Here is a 22,913-nt window from a genome sequence, read left to right on the forward strand (position 1 = left end):
AATTAGGAGCAGGCTTCAAATAAATACTATTCTTGGAAACTGGTCAGAACCAATTTTGCTACCAGCCAAGAAGGGTGGGTTCTAAAAAAGCAAGCATCTACTACAGACCATTGCAATCCTTTCTTGCACAGTACTCTGCTGCCAATGTGCCCTACTTACACCGACCTGCAGCATTTTGAGACAGATAGATTAGTACACTAACAGAGATCTCAGCTAAGAAGAGCCAGACTTCTATACCCCTCACAATCCTGACCAGGCAACATTCTCAGCACTTTTTCAAAACCAACTCCCTGTAAAGGGGCATCAAGTTGGCAACAAAACACTGCAGCAACTCCAGCTGCTTTGCAAAACAGTGGCTTTTGTGTCGATGTGGTGTCTACCCACCAAACCCCTTCTCAAGCCTTAGCCGGATCGTTTAAGCCAAGCAAGTGTCTCCATGGAAACCTCCTTTCTCAAGGAGCCTCCTTTGCTGGAGAAATCCCTGCACCCCTTTTATTTAAAAGGGGAAGGCAGTTTGGTAGGAGCATAATGCCTGCCTAGAGAAGTGCCTGTAGCAACAAATCAGCCAGATTTATGTTCTTTGAAAACACATCCATTCAATGAAGACATTTCAGGGATGGCTAAAGGTGTGCTACTGCAACCAGCCAGTTCTGATGTGCCCTCCATCCCTCTCCCGGCTCTTCACTATCAGCCTCACAGAATCACAGAATATCCTGAGTTAGAGGGCATCCACAAGGATCACTGAGTCAAACTCCTGGCCCTGAACAGGACAACTCACACCATGTGCCTGACAGAGTTGTCCAAATAACCTGTCTTCTTCCCACATAGTCTCCATACCACTCACACACACAAACTCTCGGACCCAAGTCAAATTGTTTGTTTAAAAAAACCTCTAAACCCTAAAAAACCCTAATAGCTAAAGTAGTACAAATCAATGCCCATTCTTGAGACATAGGAAAAATCTTATTGAAGATACCAATTGTTACTTAAATAAGAAAATCTCTGTGTTTAAGAAAAAAAGATATGTTTCAGCCTCTCCCTCCACCAAGCCCTTCGTAAACTGTAGGATATGAAATTATTTCTAGTATAAGATTTCTTGACATCTCTCAAAAAGGAAATCAGTTTTCTGAAAGGACAGTCAAAGCAATTGGATATTTAATGTTCTAATATGGAAGAGAAAACTTTAATATTAGCGGGCAAATTAATAATTAAGAGGTGTGATTTAAAATGGTTTCATCTCAGGCAAATCAGTTAATAAGTTGGGGGAAAAAGGCACAAAAGAAGCTGTTCAGTTGGAGTCACCTTCAAGTAACAGCAGAGACAAGATATTCTCAGAAATATAAGCCCTGGAGAATATTTTTTGAGTCAAAAAGTTGCTGTTTAAGGGCCCTCTGTAGACAGGAGTGTGCTGTAGACAGGAAGGGTTCTTCAAAAGTTAACAGAGGTGCTGGTGCCAGGCGTCTCACACACAAAAGGAGAGGGGAGGAAAGGAGGCATTTCAGGACAACAAAATTAACTCATTCTCCTAAGATTATGTTAATTGCAACTTTTTTAAAAGATTTTCTGAGAACATAAAACCATGATGTGTCTGGTAACCAGAAACTAATTCCAGGCACACTGTAGCAATTGTCTGCTTTTCCCACCCACCCATCACAAGTGGGGACAAAACAGCCTGGGACAAGATGACACACAAGCACAGGCACAGTCTTGCAGCTTTTCCCAGCAGAACTAAAGGCTTTTGGCAACACCCCTCTCCAGCAGCCAACAGAAACCAGGCAGGATCGAGTCCATGTGGAAGTCCATGAGACAGAAGCACATTGTAAGAGGAGGGATAAATAGTCACTGTTGATCCCTTTTTCATTATGCAACAGAGGATGCAGAAGAGCAACTTAAAACATATAGAAATAACCATTTCGATCTTGTTTGGGCAAGTTTAGCAGAAATCTTGCTGCAGGAAAATAAAATCCTGTACATGTTCACAGATAGGACACATCTGCATTAAGGTTCTCATCTCAATGAGATGCAGAGAAGGGAATGGGGAAGGGAATCAAAGAGAAGTCAGAGACATCAAACACATTGTGGATCAAATTGAACCCTGTGCTGTCTGAAAAATAGTCAATTGCCATATCTGCCAGTCAAATGAGATTTCAGATCAAGAGAGATCTAGCCACTAATTCCATTCTTCCCACGTACGCCATCCTGAGTCTTCCAGAGGGAATACAAAGTCCTTTTCAAAGGGAATTATTCAAGCATAGTGGCCTTCAATTCCACAATCTCCATCTAAGCTCCAAGCAGATGAGCTCATCAATAGATCATATCCCTTTCCAGGTTGGCAGCTCTACTGTTTTGCCCAAGGAATTCATCCTTGGATACAATCTTTGTGAAAGGAAGCTTAACAATACTGGGAGATGAAATAAACATACATAAAGGGAGAGAGGCCACAAATTTGGGCAATAGACTTCACCCTAGTGTCAAGCAGTGACCACCCTGGAGCACAAAGGATGGGAGAAAGCCCCTCAGAAGCAAAAGAACTCACAAAGTACCTACACCCAGTAAAGCTGGTGTAATGGCTGTCATGGACTGTGGAGCCAATCAAAAAATGTATTTAATTAAAGCCCAGGTCCAGGGAGGAAAGGGCTGAGTCAGCAGCGGGTCTCAGCAAGAAGGAATGAATTTCTGTCCAACAGAAAGATGAGAGGTTATTCCAGAGTAGGTTTAAACTCACCCCATATGTCACCAAAGCAGTACATAAGAAAGCAGCTCCCAACTGTTATAATACACACTTTTTATATCGATTTTCCCAGTGTAAGGTTACGCCCTTGGGGGCCACTCACTATCCCAAAGGACTGCAGAAGAAGGGGTAAGAAACAAGGTTCAATTACTTCATCCAACACATTCAAGAACCTACTGACCATATGAGCAATGAGAGACTTAGCTGGTGACAGTGAATTCTCCAGTTCTTCTCTTAGTCCCAAGTTAAGAAACGCAGCAGTCACTTTATTTAAAATCAGTATACAGATGAACAAAAGCCCAGTGTTTACAACCAATCCCTCTTCTAGTAGTTCCAGGTTTCCTGGTGTTTTACAGGCTATTGGCAACCCAAGGAATCAGTAGCATAAAGAAGCCATCATTTCAAAAAATTTGTGTCCCCACATCTCCACAGAGAAAGCAGCATCCATTATCAGTTTGTTTTCCATTGGACTTCTGCTAAGAAACAAGAGCTGACAAAATATTTTGCAGGCAAATCTCATCTTTACAATAGCAATTGCTCTGATTGTTAATCACACAGGGCAGCATCTCTAAAAAGCCTCACAGCACTGATACTGATAAAATAACCCTAAAAGAGCTCTCTGTCATTTTCTTTCCTGTGACTTATTTCCTAGAACAACAAAAAAATATTTGAGATTTGTTTAACTAGTAGAGTTGTCACTAAAGGGGGAAGGGGGGAGTAGGAGGCAGTTCGCACAATTTGGCAAAGAGATCATCCATGAAATAAGTTCTTCAATGGCTGCAGGAAGCACACAGAGGCTTTGTCCATGCTTCCTCAAAGCATCCAGCAGTGCTGCAGGAGGGATGCACCTTCACCCCCTCATCCCCCTCTCAGCTGAGAGCTGTTCACATTGCTGCTGCCTGCTTCCTTCCCTCCTCGGGTCATCCAAAGCACAGAGCAGCCTCCGTGGTGTAATAGCAGCTTGGCAGAAGCAGGCAAAGTGCAGCCAGCAAAAGATTTAATTTATCAAGATAAACATGGTCTAAGGCTCCACATTATTTTTAAAAATAAACACCATAAGAAATATGAGAACAAACTGGCTTCGCTACTTGTAGGTCAGGTTCAGACGCTCTCAGAAAGATCTTCTCACCCACACAAAATGTTCTTCCCCTCTCATCCCCATCATGAGGATGGAAGGATAGTTCACCATGTAAGATCAGCCATGCCCCTGTTGTGTGCCCTTTCACATACAGTGGACAATGCCTCTGCCACCCTTCAGGGCAAGTCAAAGTTTTAAGAACCCCTGTGCAGAAGGAGCACACAGGGAGGAGGGCAAGTAATTCAGTCTCTGAAATGAACATCTGAAAGTCTTGACACGATGACTGTGTTGACTTCACTTTAATGGTTGTTCTTGGCTGCCTCTTTAGCTGCAATAATCAGAGGAGTGAGACTGGAGAGAGGCTTTGCAATTTTCAAGAACTGGTGCTAGGAGAGAACAAAAGGAAAAATGGTTAGATTTTTCAGAACATGCCCCAGAAGTGGCTATTCTAAGCATTTTCACCTAAATCCATAGGAAATCTAAGAACCTACTCTAGTCTCTGAACACGTGAAACCAGAAGATAAGTTACTACCACAAAATTTTGGGGATTGCCTGAAGTGATGAAGAGATTTGCACCCAACACATGCTAAATTATCCAATGTTTACACATGTTCAAGATAAAGCAAAACTCAGTGAATTAATTCCCCTGGGGAATTATAAAGTTGCAAAATGTATACTGAAATCCAGTGTGAAAGAAGGTGTATTAAAACCAACCTGTGTGATTCAGACACAAGGCACAGGGCTCCATGCAGGAATCACCTCTCATTTCCCTGTTCCCCATTGTCACAGGTATGGAGAAAGCAGGCCTGCCTTGGCCTTCTACCAGATAAAAGGAATTTGCAAAGCAGCTGAAATTTAGGAGAGCAGCGCAGAGCTTGCAACACAGCACCATTCAGTCTCCTATACAGGTGCTCTTCTTTAAATAAAACAATATTGATTATCAAAACAGCTCTCAAGTGAGAGTGAAGGGCAAGTCCACAAGCTGTTCTGAAAACAATAAACAGTGATAATCTGCAAGATTTCTGAGCATCAAAAGGGATCAATCAATCAAGGCTACGTGCTTCAGAGATGGAAAAAAATAAGAACTAAAAATTCAGAAGCTACAAAGTAGTTAAGAACAGGCTGAAGTGTTACAGTCAGAATGTTCTCCTGCTCCAAAGAACAGGACATAACTTCTGTTATTTTAGGAATGAAAAGTCCAGAAGAAAAAATGATCTTTCAACTACTAGCATACTGTCAGACATTTATGTTTCATTATAGTATCAGAAGGCAGTAACACATCCAAGTCTGAGCCCACTGCACAAATTAGTGGAGAGAAAGGAAAACAAAAAAAGGAAACTGTCTGAGAAGTAAGGTCTGAGTATTCCTGATCATGGATCTATTTTACAAAGCCTTACATATTCCACCCTCATGGCAAATATGACAGAAAGAACACACAAACCACTCCCCTCATCCATGTTGGTAAAAATCCTGGCAGCTTGGTCCTCAGCTTTCACTGTGAGTTCAGACTAAGACACCAGGTTTTCAGTGAAATATCTGATTATAGGGTGGTGAGGCTGACCAGAGAAGCTGTGGATGCCCCATCCCTGTTCAAGACCAGGTTGGATGGGGCTTTGAGCAGCCTGGTCTATAGGAAGGTGATCCTGCCCGTGGCAGGGGAAAAGGAATCAGAGGATCTTAAGGGTCCCTTCCAATCCAGGCCATTCTATAATTAAGATATCTCACAAGCTTTATTCCATCATCTCTATAAGAAGTAGTATCAGGCAAAATGTGATAGAAGTGAAATGCTCCAGTTAATTGAAGCCACGAATGTTTCAAAGAGCTTGTGATCCCTCCTCCCAAATAGCCAGAATATCTGATAGCTAGAAGCCTTCCTGCTGTCCAGATTGGAACAAGCATGACAAGACAACACACACAGATGTCATGGCCAGCACATGAAGAAACCAGGAATCAGGGGGCTCAGCATCTGGCAGGCCTGGGACACAGCAATTATTTGAGGTTGGACACAGAACACGCTGCCCAGCTGCTGCCAGTAGCCAGGATTGGAAAGGGAGCAGTCTGTTATCACTTTATTATAGATTATGTTTGAGGGCCGTGGTTTTCTGTTGCTTTTTTCCCCCTGAGAGGTTACCTTAGCTGTGCTTGTGCTTTCAGCTGATGCAGTATTTAAGAACTTAAACAAGATCTCTCCCCTAAGCCTGGCCTCACTCAGGATTGTATGATTGCATTGTTCCAGCCTTGCTCCTCATCACCTACCTGTAGCAGCTCTTTTGCAGAACCCCTCTTTTCCACGTCCATTTCAAGACAGCGATTTAAGAAGTCTCGGAATATGGGTGAAAGCTTTTCTGGATTCTGCAGTTCTGGAGTCCCGTTAGTAGCAATGAGATACAGGGCCTGAGAAAAAAACAAGCACCCAGGAAACAGAAGGTTATGAAGATTAGATTCCATCTCTGGATTAGAGACACCCATTTCTCCTCTCCCTCCCCACATTTCAATGGGGAGGAAAAAACTCCACCTTATCAGAATCACTAATCAATGCCTACATTTCAGCACACAGAATAGCTGCCAGCCCTATTTTTTTGTGGATGAGATCCAATCCTTTATTGTTTTACCCTCGTAATCTGGGTTTGGATCCTGCAGCCCTCTCAATGGATTACAAGGACAAAAACAACATTCCAGACCCTGTTTATATAGGGAAGTTAACTGGCACGATTCTACCATTACTCCTGTAATGGTTATATCCTCATGGGAAGGTAACCCTGACTAAATAGATTTTTTTTTCTGTTGGTACTCTGCCTGAGTGCACAAGGCCTAAAACATTAACATGTTAAAGATGCAGCTGGCTCCTTACAAAAGATGTTCAGCAGAACCTTGGGCATCTTTTAATATCCTGCAGAAAAAAGCAATTTTGCTACTGCTTGGGGATAAAGCATTCACATACATCCTCCTCTGAGAATCAAGAGACTCAAAACTCATCCATTTCAGGATTTCACGTGAGAAATTTCCTGGATGAATTATCAAAAGAAACAGAAATCTGCCAGAGACTTGTTAATATACAGGCCTTTTGAGCACATCACTCAGCATGTCCCCATGGGAGCAGTCTGATAGCCTGGGATTGGCATACATTGAGTTAAATGAGACCAAAGTATTGTTACTTTAACTCAACACTGTTTTATTCCTTATAGTCTTCTTGGCTGCTGCCCAGAGTAAGAACATAATTTTAATCTTCCCTTGTTCTGAGGCACAGGAATATATAGTTGTGCTGTTCCACTACTGCAGAATAGTGCCTCTCCTCCCTTATAGTGGGATCCATCTTGCTTAACTTCAGATGCCCATAACTGAGCTAGTCCTGGGCTACTTCTCCAGTCAGTATCTATCTCATCAATAAAGTCAATGGAGATGCAATTCCCCTAATCCAGTTTATTTTACCTATATCAAGGTAAGATAAACCATGTCCTAGGCTCTACTGAGCCTATTGACCAGAGTCCTCTGGCTACAATTGGAAGTAGCCCATTGTCTGTCAGAAGTAGCCCTTCTGTCCCAAAAATCACTTCCATTGCAAGAGATGGGAAAAAAAAAAAAAAAGTTAAATGGAATTTTTCTAGATCACTCCAACCAATGTAACTGGGGAAAAAGCCATAAATCTAGCTTACATTAAGAGCAGTAATGTCCTTACATGCTGACAGCATATCTCCTTTTGTTAATAATTAAACAAAGACATCAGGAGAAAGACATCAGGAGGCTTAAGCCCTGTCTAAAGGCTTATTACACTTCTAATTTTACTTGGAGTGTGCAAGGAGGAACAATCTGCCCTTAGGAAAAAGCTCCTACTAGAATAGAATTGAATAGAATCACAGAAACATGGAATGCTTTGGGTTGAAAGGGACCCTAAAGATAACTATCTCAATTACTCCTGCCATGGGCAGTGAACCTTCCACTACACCAGGTTGCTCAGAGAATTCTCTCATTCACAATGTAGAAAGTTTCAAGACATGACTGCTTTGTTGCCTTAAGGTTGAACTTCTGCTTCTATTAGCATCCCAGAAAGTGGGAAATTACAAGTGTGCATGATCTAACTCACAGAAGAATTCACACCTCTGCTAACCAGAGCAAACCATGGCTTTTAACTAAGACTGTCTCACTATGACATCTAAGGAGACCACAGAATCGTTTGAATTAGATGGGGCTGGAGGTGATGAAACCACACCCGAGGATTCACATGAGCTGTTTCACCAGCAGCTTAGTGAAGAGCTGAGAAGAAAAGCAGTGGCTTACTCTCAGAGGGTTCTCATTGAGGTAGGGGGGCTCTCCTTCAATCATCTCGATGGCCATGATCCCCAGAGACCAGATATCCACCTTGGGCCCGTAAGCTTTCCGTGTCACCACTTCAGGTGCCATCCAGTACGGGGTGCCCACCATGGTGCTGCGCTTGCTCTGCTCAGGAGTGATCTGGGCACAGAAGCCAAAGTCAGCTGGAAAATTAAAATAGGGTGGAGGGAAAAGACACAGGAATCAGCAAGTTTCTCCAAAAACAGCCCTTACTGATGCCAGAGCTACAGTACACTTTACCCTTCTGCACTGTTTGGTGTGCTGCTCCTGCAACTGTGACAGGAGGAGTGGTTTTGTGGCTAACACAGAGGATGGTGTTTAGAGCTAAGTTTCTAAATCTGACTCTCTGAGGCCATGAGGATTCTAGAGCTGCTGACTTGTCTGTGTGAAAGATGGGGATCAGGAAATAACCACACACAGAAGTTAGGACACTCAGCTGTGTTGCAGCATTACACAGATGCTATGCTCTATGTAATATATGGTCTAAAGACAATTCCTGGGTATGTGGAAACAGGAACTAATGCAAGTCTGATCTACATACAGCCCCCAGACCACACACTGTACTGTCTGGTGATATTTTCTGTCCAAGGGGTATTACTTCCTCTGTAGACATATTATCCCTCAAACAACATTCATTTTATAGAACAAAGAGTGTTCAGAATAAATTTAAAGTTCTTAAATTTATACTGATTATTTTCTTTGAACAGAGAGAAAGATGGAGGGCCTTCACACAAAGATTGCTGTGTCCTATGTCTTATTTGTATTTGGCTCACCAAAAGAAAACTAAATCTCTGTTCTTGTGAGCCCAGCAGAATCAACACAGCAAGATGCACCTCCCATCCTGACCCCCTATGGCATCACAGGTCTAATTTTACACAGAATGATGAAAATTAAACTGACTCCTAGCTGAGTTTTCATCAAGGGTAAATACCAGGAAAGGACATATGGTTCAAAAACAGGGCAAATTTCCAGCAGAGCCAGCAAGCAGCTCAGATCCAGAAGGTTACTGCATCATGTCCACAGGGATTTCTCTAAGTTTAAACTACAGCCCAGTACCAGCACACTGTGCTCAAAGAAGTTACTCCACAAGAACACAGCACTTTGGCCCCCATCAGTTGTTCATTGCTAATGTTCCTGAGATCTGACTCTACCAAAGTGCAGCTTTAGTTTAAAAAGCAATTATGTGCAAAAAAACCCCCACCTTCTTACTCAGCATATCTGCACTCTGAATTTTGAGTCATATCTGCTGTCACTGCTGACAAAAATAGATTTATTTATGCCTGTTGGGTGCTAGCCAACAGAACTGAGAGGAAGAAAAAGGGAGCACCATTCTGTTAAAGCTATAGGTGGAAGATAATAATTCATTGGTTTCCAGGCTTATTTCTGCATGGACAATGACAAGCACAGCAGCTACCTTAGCACCTGAGGGGCACAACAGTCTCAAGATTTTCATTACTAGTGATACCACGAAGAGGAAACAACATTAGGCTCCAGTCTGGGTTGGCATTATAAGATTAAATGATACCTACTTACAAAGTTTTCAATTCTCCCTCCACTTCCCCTGCCCCTTGAGTACCTGCAGTATTTTCCAGACTGAAGAGGTTGTTCATAAATAAAGACTTCCAGCCTTACACCTTCCAACCCAGCTTTCTAGACTGGAGTAACATTAAAATACTGTTATTTTAGTTCACATAAACAGATGGCCCAAAGCTGAACGAAGCCCAAGCCTCACTTCAAGTCTGGTATCAGCTCACAAGGGTTTGTGTTTGCCAATCTCCATTAAAAAAAATATCTACAGTAGCATTTCCACAGCCTGTTCATCATGACAGCATCAAGCACCTCGAACACCCATCTCCCTAAAATGCCTGGCCCAGAGCAGATAATAGCACGGGTTGGTAAGTCACAAGCAGTAATGTTCCCTGCATACTTAGTTTGACAGAGCCATCCATTCCCAGCAGGATGTTGTCACTCTTGATGTCTCTGTGAATAACTTGGTTTGAATGGAGGAATTCCAGGGCTTGGAGACACTGAAAAATAATAGAGATATTCTTACTGTGCATGAAATGATTCACGAGTCACAATTAGCCAACTAAAGGACTCAAACAGACTGTGCATTTTTGGTAGTAAGGGTGCATTGTGTTAGGACCTTTCCATATATTCAGTATGTGCAGGGCCACAGAGACATGTCACACTGGGATCAGCAGGTCCTGGGAGGACAAGTTAGCCCCAAAAGACTTGAAGAACAGACGAAACCAAGAGGATCCCACCCCCACTTTCCACTCTAGTTCTTTCTTCTGTGATGAAACATGAGGCTTGCATTAGAATTACATGTGCAACCTCACAGGAGAAATCCATCCCCTAAAAGAATGGCTGTCACATTACAGAATCTGGAAACATTTCCACAGAGTCAGAGACAGGCTGTGGAAAGCCCGTGTCCCCACTCCCAAGCAGAGCTCCCCTGGAGTGTGAGTGGTGCCCTTACCTCCCGGCACACGGCGGCGATTTGTCCCTCGTCCATGCAGGTCTCAGTCACCACATCAGTGAGGGAGCCACCTGCCAAGTACTCCATCACCACCCAGAGCTCTTCTCCTACAAGGTAACTGGAGAGCCCAAGGCCAGATTTTAAAATCAACACACAAGGTATTAAAGCTCTCTTACAAGTGCAAGAAAAACACGAGCTGCATTTAACAGTGCTGGGGAACCACATACTCCTGGTATTTTCTGTTCATGGGAGCATCCAATCACAACCTGAACGACCAAAGAGAAGGGTGAGCACAAAAAGTTGGAGAGATGCAGTGGGAGAGCTGGCTACAAGTTTCCTGTCCATAATACCAAGGCTGAATTTTTCTGCCATGGAAAGAAGGCAGACTAAGATGGAGACCTGACCTTACAACTGCTCCTGCTGCTGGGAAAGAAGGCAAAGAGCTGCTACTCAAGGACAGGGTCCAAGCATGCAACCCAGATACTTGGCACACAGCAATGGCTTCTGAGGGCTCTTGCACTGGAAGATGTGGCTGGGGGCTGTTTCATTACTGGCATCCTGCTGTCCGAAGCAACTGACTGCTTTGCCTCAGCCCAGGGAGAGTTCTGGGTGACACAGAAAATGGCTACCCACAGTCACTCGTAAAAGAGAACTTCTTTTTTAAGCATCATGCATTTGAAAATCACCTCAATCTTTTCCACGTTATCAAACTAGTCTGTGATTTGGTCTGAAAATTTCAGAACCACGCAAAGGCAAAGGAGTACACCTTACTGGATGAAACAGCAATTCTAAAGACTTAAAAAAGGAAACCCCCAAAAGACAGGTCTTTTCTAAAAAAGGCCCATAGGAAGATGGGGAGGAGGAGGAGACAGCTGAGATGAGAGTGGCTTTTCTCAGTCATTCGGGATATTCATCTCTGCTGAGCATGTGTGCACCCATGCCTAAAAGTGGAAGACTGGAGATGAAGACTTCAGCAATAAATCATTAAAAAGAAACAAAAAAGGATTTTAAGAAAGGAAAAAAAAACCTCACCAGCCATTTCTGCTCCTTTTTGGACCCATCAACACAAACTTCCATGACAGATGCATCAGGATGACACATTCCAGAAGGAAGAACTCATCAGTTTGAAAATCTACCTTTTCAGCCTGTCCTCTTATTTTTCAAGTCAGTGGACAGACGAGTCAAAAGTGAGAGGGCAGAGAATCTAATTAAAAGCTTCATTTGGCATTTGAGGTCATCAAGGATACATTTGCATTGCTATGAAACACTGATCTCACTGAGGTATGAATCTGGCAGCAGCCAAATGCAAAAGCTGGGATAGGTACTAGGTACCAGTTAAGTAGGAAAAAAGAAATACTAAAGGAGAAAGAAGCCATTAAACTTGGCATGGAAAGTAGACAGAGATGAGTGAAACATCACAGGAGTGAGCAAGGTGTGTATTTACCCCCAAAGGACACACTGAGAACACTAAGCTGATGAAAAAAATCCCCCTAAATAGTAATAATGGTCTGAGCTACACCTGGATGACAGCAGTGTTGCAGTTATGGACAGCTTTTAACTCCAGGACAAAGTGGGTTTCATGGTTTGCTGATGCTGAAGACTGTGTAGGGAGGTGCCATCTGCAGATTCTTCCAGGATACAAAGCCCAAGGGCACAGGCTCCTGCAGCAGAGAGGTCTCAAACTCCACTATGGAACAGAAGCTGATGCACTGGCATTTTGTTTTCCCAGCATTACAGACCCCAGCAACAGCAGTACCACCTGCAGAGTAGCCCCTCTGAGTGAGAGAGGAGCAACAAGACTGCTTTCAGAAGCACTCCTGCTAACTCTGTGGGTCATTTACCTTTTGTTGGGCTCTGAAAGCCCAACTTCATTCACACTCTTCCTTCCTGCCCCTATGCCATAGCTTCTGCCAAATCATGCAGATTTTATCAGCACCCTCTCAACAAATCACCCACCACGGACATTGCAAGGTTTCCCTTTATTGCCAGTAGCACTCTCTGCAGCCCAAATGCACTTGACTGTAACAATGAGGGCAGAATGGGCTTTTTGTATGACAATCTCAGGTTCCACACACTGGGAGCAAGCTGCTATCTCTCTGCAGCCAAAACAGATGGAGCGAGCCAAGAACCACACTGTGAAACCAAAGCCGAGCCATGAGCAGCCACAAACATGTGCCAAGACCCTGGCAGCTCAATAACTGATAGATCTGACATAACACACATGTAAGTGAAACTAACAGTGGCTCCCTGCCAGCTGCCACCAAAGGAATGTAATTTCAGGGGGGTCTGTCTTGGGGATTTTCCACTCTTTTGCCAGTTTCAGTCATCGAGCTGCCCACTGTAGGCAGGACTCACACCCACTCTCTCACCAGCTCTAGAGACACCACCAGGAAGTCCAGACACCTACACGCTGCTCTGATGCGACATCAGGCACACTGTGGTGTCACATACTGTCACCCACAGTCACCTTCCAAAACAAGCTGGCAGTAAGAAAAACCTGATGAAAATATTTGAGGAAGAAGGAGACGGTCCACAGCTCTCTCTTCATCCATCTGCAAGAGCAGGTAATGTCTGATCCTGTAAGGTGTTCCTCAGCCTCCACTTAAATACTTTAGGGAGTTGTTCATCAAGTCTTCTCTATCTTAAATACACATTCTTTACTGATAAAATTGATGGAATTTGGAGTTTCCCAGGAGTGCAAGTTCATTCATGAGAGGATTTTGCACCAGTAACATGCCTTCTACACACAAACATGAATGTAGCCAGGAAAGAAACCAGTGTGTTCCTGTAGCATGACTGTCCTACATCTTCAGCTTCATTCACTGTCCATCCATCCTACTACAGTTTGGGGTTGGGGTAACAGAGGCTACGAATTACTTGGGGGGGTCATTAAGTTAAGTTCTTCAGAACAAAACTAAAGGGCAAGAGTTTGTTTTGCCTAGCATTGGGCATCTGATGCCTGTGTTTAGATGGCTGAATTTAGAAGCAGGGCTCTGAGAGCCTCTTTCATGCAGCAGAAAGGAACTGGCAACTCCAGCAGGTAACTCAGCATAAGTGGCTGTTTGTCTGTACAGAAGACTAGTGTCACTGTCTTCAGAGCCAGATGCTTCTAAATCCAGCTCCCAAGTACAGCTGAATTAAGCCATGTCACTATCTTAAATATCACAGCACACCTTTGTGCAACACTGGCCTCTATGACTGCAGCAGAAAAGCTGCTTAACCACAAGCAAGTAGGCCATGCAGTAAACAGAGGACAAAGCACAGGAAACCCTTGAATAAGGGCAGGAGCTGAGAGAACTGGTTTATGCCAATGACTACCTTGCAGCTACCATTACTGACTCAGAAGGGGAGACACTGGAACAGAACCACAAAGCAGAAACCAGGCCCTGCAGTGAGGAGCACACCCTTCCTCCACCTCCTTCAGCAGGAGGGAGAAGCCAGCAAGTGGCATCCAAATATCAGCTTAACTCAGCATTTGGGAAGCACAAGCACATTAGGCTGGGCAGGAGAGACCCAGGGCCCCAGAAACAGGATCCTGCAGTTGCAGAGCTGAAGTGGCACAACAGGCACAAGAACCCTCATGTACATCCCGGTTGTTCTGTCCATGTGCAGCACTCAAACAAAAGCTAATTCCTCTGAAAAAGATTAGTGAAAGTAGAGGACAAAAGCAGCAGCTTTTGTTGCTGCAAGTTTGAACAAGACAGCAGGACGTGGAGCTATCCTGCAGCTGAAATGCACTGGCTAGCCAAGACAAGTGCATGCACACAGCAATGCTCTCTAACAGGAAGAGCCTGTCTATCAAACAGCTTTGTCAAAACAAAGCCTCTAAGGAGCCAAAGGAAAACAAAAGTTCTTGCCCAGATGCAATTCTTAACCACTTGTTTTGTTTTACACTGGTAACATTCTTCTCCTCTCTAGGAAGAGGGCGTGTGCCCAGCATCAGTTCCCTGCACACACACTTCTATCATAAAAATTTCAGGAGCAGACTTTCTGTCTCCTCAACAAAGTAGCTCTTTACAGCTATGCATGGGACACAGCACCACAAAAATTCAGCAAAACAACTGTTTCAGTTGATAAATACCACCTTTTTGGCTAAAATATTAAAAGCCTGCAAAAGAAACCTATTAAAGAAACATCTGATTAGATTTTGGCATACACACAGAGCAAAAAAGTGTGCAAATCCTCTCTCAAATTTCTAGAGATGCTTGGCCATACCCTGTCATTGTATCTTCCAAAAAACCCAAGCTGCCAAGACTAAAGTCTGCAGCTCAATTAATCCAAGTAGTCTTTACCCTTACAATAAGGCAAACCTGTGGTTCATCAGAACTGCTGCATTCAGATGTCGAGTGCAGCAGACTGAAAATCTTGCTGTAGCTCAAATGGAACTAGCTATAGTTTTAACAAGCGAGTGACACAGGCTTGACAAAATGCAGCACTGTGATGAGGATGAATTCAAGAAATTAAATGCCTTTGCCTGTTGGGCTTTCAGCATCATGGAATGATGGAATGCTTTGCGTTCAAAGGGACCTTAAAGACCACCAAGTTCCAAACCCCTGCCATGGGCTGCGACACCTTCCATTACACCAGGCTGCTCAGAGTCCCACCCAACCCAGCCCTGAACACTGGCAGGGCAGGCTGTGCCAAAAGGCACTGTGCCAGTGCCTCACCACCCCTCACAGTAAAGAATTTCTCCGTTATACCAAAACGGTTCCTTCTTGTTCTATCAGTGCTTGAAAAGTCACTCTCTCCCTTTTTACAAGTCCCCTTAAAGTAGTGCACGGCTGCATTGAGGTCTCCCCAGACATCATGTCACATGTCATTCACCCTCACTGCTGCTATGCTACTGTGCAAAAACCTCAGTGGACAGTCACAGGGACATGACTACATCTAACTCTGGAAGCAGCCTGCTCCTCTGGCAGCAGAACACCAGCATTGCTCAGTAGAAAAGAAAAGAAGAGGAAAGCAAATAGAAATAATACATTTCAAACTGTTTCTATTTCTCCTTTAGTAACAGGAAGGAACTAAGCAGGAAGTTTGTTGTGTCAAATTTGGCAAAGGAGAGAGATGAAAAATAAAGTCCTGACAGGACCTTACTTGCCAGCACCTCTGAAGGGAGCCTAGACAGCCCATTAACCCTGGTTTGGTTATTGCAAAGACACCCGTTTCTTTGCATTTTGGAGAGAGACTGCCAGGCCACCCACACTCTAACCATGGCAAGGTTGCCCTACACTTGCAAGAGCCAGAAACCCTGAATTCACTGACAAGGAAGTGTTTTCCAGTGTCCCATTGTGAGCCCTTCAAATACTGACATACCTGTCCAAGTAGTTGACAATGTTGGAGTTTTTGTTTTCCCTCATCACAAGGATCTCATTAATAATCAGTTCTTTTTTGGGCTGCTGCTGCAAATTCATCTGTTTGATTGCAACCTGCAGTGAAAAGAAGTCAAGTAAAGCATTATTGCAGGAGTCCCTCAGAAACCTGCCACTACCAGTTGATTTAGTCCCACATCCACATGAGGGAGGAAAAAAAAAAACCATCTTTCCATCATGAGGTCACTTTTTCATCATCAGCTATTGAATTACCACTCCATAACTCTGCAAGTTCCTGCAGCCAGTCCATTTCCACACATGCTGGATGATGGTTAATGAAAAAAAGAACAAGGGGAATTGCCATTCTCATACAGCATCTTAATGTCACAGTTGGACAGCCATCTACACTTTCTTGGTAACACAGAGATCCTCTTACTCTCATATGGTCTGGTATGTCAAAAAAAATTTTGTTTCTGATAGAATTCTTATTAATTTTATTTTTAATTGGATGTTTCTGATAATTTTTTGGTGCTTTTTTTCCCCTGGTCCCATGCAAATTTCAGCTTCCAGAAATCTAAAGTGTGTAATAACACAACCACGCTTACTACTTCAAAGTAGTAACTCTATTTCTTTTGTCACAACAAGACATGAGGGAGAGAAGCACTAATGTTCAGATGTAAGGATGAAAATAAATTAATTGGAGTCAGCTTTATGTCCAGTCATGCCTGAAGGGCAACAGGGATGGATTTGTCAGCTGCAGCCCTTTGGTTTAGTAACTTTCTTCTTGTTTTCAGATACCTGCTCCTCATGTAGGTATGCAAAGAGCAGGAAGGTTACAACACGTTTTTAACATCTGTATTCAAGTTTCCACACTACCAGTACTTCATGAGAGCATCTGACCCTCAGAGAGGCCTTCAAATCAGTAAACCTACTCAGCACAGCTGGGGGCAGAGATAACTCTCAGAGGTTACAACTCAACTGTCTTTGGTACAATATTTAGGCAAAAGGAATGAAGTGAAACTACACCTTTACGAAACTGCTACCTGCAGAGAAAAGAGCCTGGATGAATGGATGGGAGCCAGCAACTACAGTAACTCTCAAAAACAAGGATTAAAAAAACCCAAGCCACATAGAACCAATATAGATGGATACAAGTAGCATTCTGATAGTAAAGCAGGGAAGATCATACAAAAATCACAACACATGAGAAGGCAAGAGCAGACAGACATGCTGATTTTCCACAGTCCTCACGAGGGCTGCCAAACAGTACTTAAAGAAGACAAAACCAAAAACCCTGTGTTGCTCTTTGTACAAGGCCAGAGAGAAGAATGAAAGATGAAGAAAAGAGGGAAGGCATTTTGTGCAGATAAAGAAACCAGCAGTGTTTCCCTGCACTGAGCTCCTGAGTTCAGTGCACTTCACAGAAAAGAACAAGCAACAGCATGACAAAGTTACAGCAATCCCAAATGCAGATTTAAAAATTCAGGGTCTGAGCACACTACTGTAATAGCAATGATTTAAAAGTCTGTTGTAATACAAGAGTTAAAATTTTCACATGGGAGTCACCCCAAGGGGTCCAGAAAGAAAGCAGAAAATTTTTGAAGGACTTCCCCTCCTATAAAATTTCCCATTGTTTCAAAATAAATATGAGAATCCCTCCTTAAAGGCTCCAATTAAACTGCATTAATTCTTCAGGAACTGAAAAAGGAGGTGAAGGCATTTCAGCAAAAAGCACAATCATGAAATTTACTGGTCAATAACTCTTACATTGCACAAATGCAAAGTAGACACACACTGTTGCAGACTTCCATGAATGTATCTGGAACAACACAAACTTTCATCTTTTAAAAAATCCTCCATGTAAAATAAAAGTTTCCATAAATGCTGCATATCCAGCCATCACTACTAGTTTATTATGCAGGCAATAAGCATGAGACTTTTAAATATTTGTAAGAGGAAAAAAGAAAAGGCAGGCATTCCTTGTCTCACAATTCCAGGGCAGAAAGTAGCTGGGCAAAGGGTGGGAAAGGAACTATTTCTATGCAAGTTAAGTAATTTAAGTCTAGGAAGCAAAGGAGAAAATGGCAAATAAAGGAGTTTGCATGGAGACAGGCAGCAATCCTGGGGAAGAAGAGAGAAACTTATACTGAGGAACTGCCCAGTCCAAACATTTGCTTCTAACCTTTGCAATCACAGAAAGGATCTTTATAAATATGAAGTGATTCAGGAATCAAAACTTGGGAAGTAATTTTTTCCAGTTCTCTGCTCAGACCACTCAGCCATGTCTCATTAGTAAGTAAACAAAGACCTCATTAAAAATAAGATGTCATGAATCCTTGAAAGACAGTCTTTATTTTGTATCAACTTGAACTTTTGGGACATAATCCAAAATCCAAATCCACTGCTGTGGTACTCTGACAGCACTTACCTCCTGTCCTGTAGCTACATCTATTGCTGTGTAAACTGTACCTGAGGCTCTAAACAAAACAGAAAAGAAAAAATAATCACTTATTAGTGTCTCAAAGCAAAAGTGAGAGTTAAACACATGCCTATTCCCACTTGACTCTCTGAAGTGCTTTCAATCCCATTCCTTTACATGCAATAATTCTAGTGGTAAACATAATCTGAAATATTTCTGAGATAAGGCTGCTGTTGAGGCAGAAGCCAGAGGATTTACAGGGAGAAAAGCTCCTAATAAGGGACACTATGGTCATCCAAACCCTTGCTGCTAAACCAGCAAACTGTAGGACAGCTAGTTTATTCCATTTCAAGTGGCATGACCACATTACCGTGGCTTAGAGAATGCCCAACATGTTAGAGCCACAGGATCAGCTGAAGTAAACAAATGGGGCAGCTGTAGTGAGGCGAACAAGAGTTTGAGGCTGAGCACATGGGCCTGACTGCAGATCTGTGTTTTGCCTCAGTACAGTCTCTCCTACAATCTCTACTTTCCCCCTACCTTGCTTAGAGGGGCACAGCACATGCCTTGAGAAGAGCTGTTTCAGAAGCAAATCTGTAAACTGAAGATGGTCTTGCAGTTCTTTCCCTGGTTGTAGCTGTATTTATCAACCTGATCATCTAATGCTATAATTTCTTATATTACAACACAATTGCATAAAAAACCCAGTCCCTGTGACTTTGCCAGGAACAGGAGAAGATTTGGGGGATGTGGAACCCAGCAAAATAACCAAAAACAAAATGAAGAAAACAAATAAACAACCAAACAAATAAACAATCAAACAAAATAAACTTTCCAAAGTATCCCCAACAACATTTCCAGCAAGCTAACTTTGCCTGATTTCAGTGAATTCTTCTTAGCATAAGGAAATGAAAGGCTTAGGACAGAAGAAGCACATACTAACCCCTGTCCAATCTTCTCAAAATTTGTGTACTTCTTTTTTGGGTCGCCCACACTCACGATACTTCCTAGAAAAAAAAAAAAAAAAAAAAAAACCAAGAGGATTTTCTTCAAGTCCTTTTTTCATACAGCTACAGGAACTAGCTGTAAGAACAGCTCCATCCACCACAGCAGGCTCTGTCTCATGAACCACTCATCAAAAAACCAGAGGCACACAGACACCACGGAAGTGCTCAGTTATTTATTCACACACAGCAGCAGCATTCTCCTGTATCAGGAACTTCCCTTCAGGAATGATGGGGACATAGACATTAAGAACATTTAACCTTCCCTGGCAGTCATTACTAGGTGCAGGATGGAGATACACAGGCCTAACACATGGAAAAACAATAATTTGTTGGAAAACTGCTATTTAAAGTCACTCCCAGCTTCAACTCCCTGGAGGATCTAAGATGCCCCTGTACTGCAATGTGTCTGAATTTGGAGGCTGGGCTCTCGATCATCTTGGAGGCAACAGTCTGTTATAAAAGTAGTCAAAGGTTTCCTTACACCATGAAAAATTGTAGCAGAAAAATAAGTATTTATGATGTTTTCACACCAGCACAACCACAACCGTTTACTGACCCAGTGAAGGTAGAGAGACCCTTCAGAGCCAAACCTCCCCTGGCCTGTCCTGGGCAATGCTCAGCTGCTCTTCCAGGAACCTGACAGTCAGCACAGGTTTTAGCAGCAGTCACCAGCATCCCTCTGGTTTTGGAGAGCACCTCAGACCATCTCAGCTCATTCTCCCAAAACCAGAAGAATGTCTTCCTCAAAGGGAAAAGCACTTTCCCTGGTGTTCCACAGCACAGGGCTGCAAGTGGCTGCAAACTTTAACTGATAATGATAACTCCTCTATGGCAGGCAAGAATTACATCCTTTTTAGGGTGAAGGATCCAGAGCCAGGAATTTCTGGAGCTCAGCTGGGAGCCAGTCTCCTCTCTAACAGAGCCAGGCTGGCTGGTAGGAGCAAGGGCTGCAGAGCTGCATTCAAGTTGGTGTTTGCAAGTCACCGAAGCTGCCGACACATGGTGCTGCTCTCACAGGGTCTGGGGCTGAGCCTTACCAGACGGATACTGGCAAAGAAACTGCTCGTGGTCATTAAGCCAAGAAATCCAGTAGCAAGCAGAGCAAGAACAGGCTATTTTCAGACATCAATGGAGAGCAGCCAAGCCCAGAGGGTTTAGGACAGAGAGAGGCAGAAGTAGGGAATATCACTCATGTTTGGAGAGGAGGGCAGGAAGAGAAATCTGGCTTTCCAAAGCCCACTCTACAATTACAGAAGCAATGCTGTCTGCCCTGAGGACTGGTATTTCTGAACAAATATTCAGAAATTTCCCCTCAAAGCCTAACATGGGCTACAAGCTCAAACTGCAAATGTTTCCCTGAGGCCAGGACTGAACAGAATGCTGTGGGGACAAGTGGCAGTTGCCAGTTTTGCCCTGTTTAATGCTGTTAACTCTAAAATGGGGAAGGGGGGGGGGGTGTTACCTACCTTCCAAAAAGTCAGGTGAGGATTCGTAAATTATTGCACCAATGCTGTGTTTCTGCTGAGAGGTAGAGACTGAGCAGCCTCCTTTTAACCTTTGCATGCATTTAGCACATCTGTAGTTCGTGTTAATATATTTTTGTTTTACAGTTTTAATCATTTTAGTTACATGTTAAACTAAAATCTCAAAAGGCTGCTTGTCTGCACAAGTACAGCTCCATTGCCCTCAGTGAAAGGCATTTTTACTTAGATTAAGACTAAAGATTAGAACTTCATAACATTTTTCTGACTAGCCCACATATAGAAGCTGACACCTGGAGCAAGCAAGGTTGTCAGAAGGTACATCTGCTTCTCAACACTCCCAAAAGTAGCACTTGCACTTCTCTGCATGACTGAAGTGGGTGTATTTTTATTAGAATAACACTTTTTTTTCCTGCCACAGTTGCTGCTCTCCCTGCCTGGTCACTAAAATGTCTTGAATGCTTAATGGTACAAAGATCCTACTAATTGAGTGAGTGAAGCTGGTGTTTTGAAACAATGGGTGCGAGTTTTCCAATAGCAACTATCCCAGTTAATAAGCCATAAGTCAATTTAGGCTTTATTTAGAGAAATGAGTTATTCAGAGACCATTCTAATATTTTAATTTTTTTTAAAGTTATATCCTCAGATTAAGTCCTCATCTAACTACTAGACTCTTATTCCTAAAATACAGACAAATATACCCTCAAACCAGAGAGGCCAGCCTTATCATAGAGGTGCTAACAGAATTCAAGTCAACTGCTAAGCAAGGCATGGACGTGACTAATACAGGATTAGCAGTTCAAAAAATTAGAAATGCTCTACTCGAATAAAACCTGGCCCAGGCTAAGGAGAGCAATCAATTTCATGAAAGAGCTGGTTCAGCTGTTGGATATGCCACAGCATAACCCAAAACCACCAGTACCAAAAGGCAGCAGAGGAGCACTTGCACTGAAGGTACAAACTGTTAAAGACATGAGGACACAAGTGAGAGACTTGATGAATTTTTCTCAGAAAAAAACCGACCAATTTGGCTACCCACAAAATGTTAAAGCACTTAAAAATAACCAAGTCACTTTACACCATGATACTGTGGAAGGCAAACTTGAGAATGCATTAATTTTCTCTCCATCTTTTAGACACCTTATGTCTAGCATTGCAATATAATCATTCATGCTTCAGAGCTACAGGATAAGATGGAATGATCTCAGACTTCATAGTTAAATAGATGGCATTTGCTCAGGGCTTGTTCTGCAGAGCCTGAGGATCTGTAACTCCCTGGGGACTTCAGCCAGTATCACAGGTGCTCAGCTTGAATTCAGACTCACCCCTTAAAACTGCCCCCAATTTTGTGTTGTGACTGTGTGCCCATGTCTTCAGTAAGGGATCACAAAATATGGAAACATTTCAGCTTTTTGACACACTGAGAAACCAAGACAACAAGACCTGGAATTTAACTTTTTAAAGAACAAGGACATACTTAATTTTTCCAGTATCTCTTCATCTGACATTTTTGGCTTTTTCTTTTGCTTCTCTGTGTTCCTGACCAGCATGTCAGGTGCTGTTGTGCTGTTTTCCGAGGGAGAAGAAATGGGAGAGGTGGCCACGTCTCTGGTAGGGGGAGGAAGAGGGTCTATCACCGAGCGGGTGTATATCTAATTTTGTCAAGAAAAAACACACAAGTCAGGTGAAGATTTAAACATTTCTATTCATCTTGTTATTGTTGTTGCCAGGGATGCATTTCTATAGCTGCTTTGCTAGCAACTAACATCACTAATCAAGGACTTATGTCCCCCACAACTTGGCAGGTGACAACATTAAGGTACTCTGCCAGAAGGAATGCCCACTGCCTCCCTCCTGTTCCCAAGAAGGGCTCAGCATGAATCCATGCAGAGCCAGTCAAGGCCTGACCATGACTGCAGCAGTGCAGGCTGAACAAAGAATTTCTGCTCACAGATTTGGTGTGTTCAGGTCGTGGAGCTATCACAGGGGGTGGAGCTGCATCATCTTCATCGTCCTCATCTTCAGACACTGAGGGCACTGCAGGGGTCTCAGAGACAGCCTTCACATTCTGCATGGA

At 43.1% G+C, this 22,913-nt stretch overlaps 1 protein-coding gene across 2 annotated transcripts in view; it reads right to left on the minus strand.

Moving 5' to 3' along the window:
• Positions 1 to 2,976: 2,976 nt before the first annotated feature.
• Positions 2,977 to 22,913, minus strand: part of PAK1 (p21 (RAC1) activated kinase 1) — a 71,750-nt gene continuing 51,813 nt past the window's right edge. For both annotated transcript variants that reach the window (XM_066341225.1, XM_066341224.1), the window contains 10 exons: positions 22,788 to 22,904; positions 22,314 to 22,488; positions 19,292 to 19,355; positions 18,358 to 18,406; positions 15,934 to 16,046; positions 10,621 to 10,738; positions 10,066 to 10,165; positions 8,085 to 8,281; positions 6,066 to 6,203; positions 2,977 to 4,195 (listed from right to left, as the gene is read on the minus strand). In XM_066341225.1, the coding sequence (XP_066197322.1) occupies positions 4,109 to 4,195; positions 6,066 to 6,203; positions 8,085 to 8,281; positions 10,066 to 10,165; positions 10,621 to 10,738; positions 15,934 to 16,046; positions 18,358 to 18,406; positions 19,292 to 19,355; positions 22,314 to 22,488; positions 22,788 to 22,904 (1,158 nt within the window). In that variant the 3' untranslated portion in view covers positions 2,977 to 4,108. The remainder of the gene's footprint in view (positions 4,196 to 6,065; positions 6,204 to 8,084; positions 8,282 to 10,065; positions 10,166 to 10,620; positions 10,739 to 15,933; positions 16,047 to 18,357; positions 18,407 to 19,291; positions 19,356 to 22,313; positions 22,489 to 22,787; positions 22,905 to 22,913) is intronic.

This window comes from Sylvia atricapilla, chromosome 2 (assembly GCF_009819655.1).
Source record: "Sylvia atricapilla isolate bSylAtr1 chromosome 2, bSylAtr1.pri, whole genome shotgun sequence".
Classification (NCBI taxonomy): Eukaryota; Metazoa; Chordata; class Aves; order Passeriformes; family Sylviidae; genus Sylvia; species Sylvia atricapilla.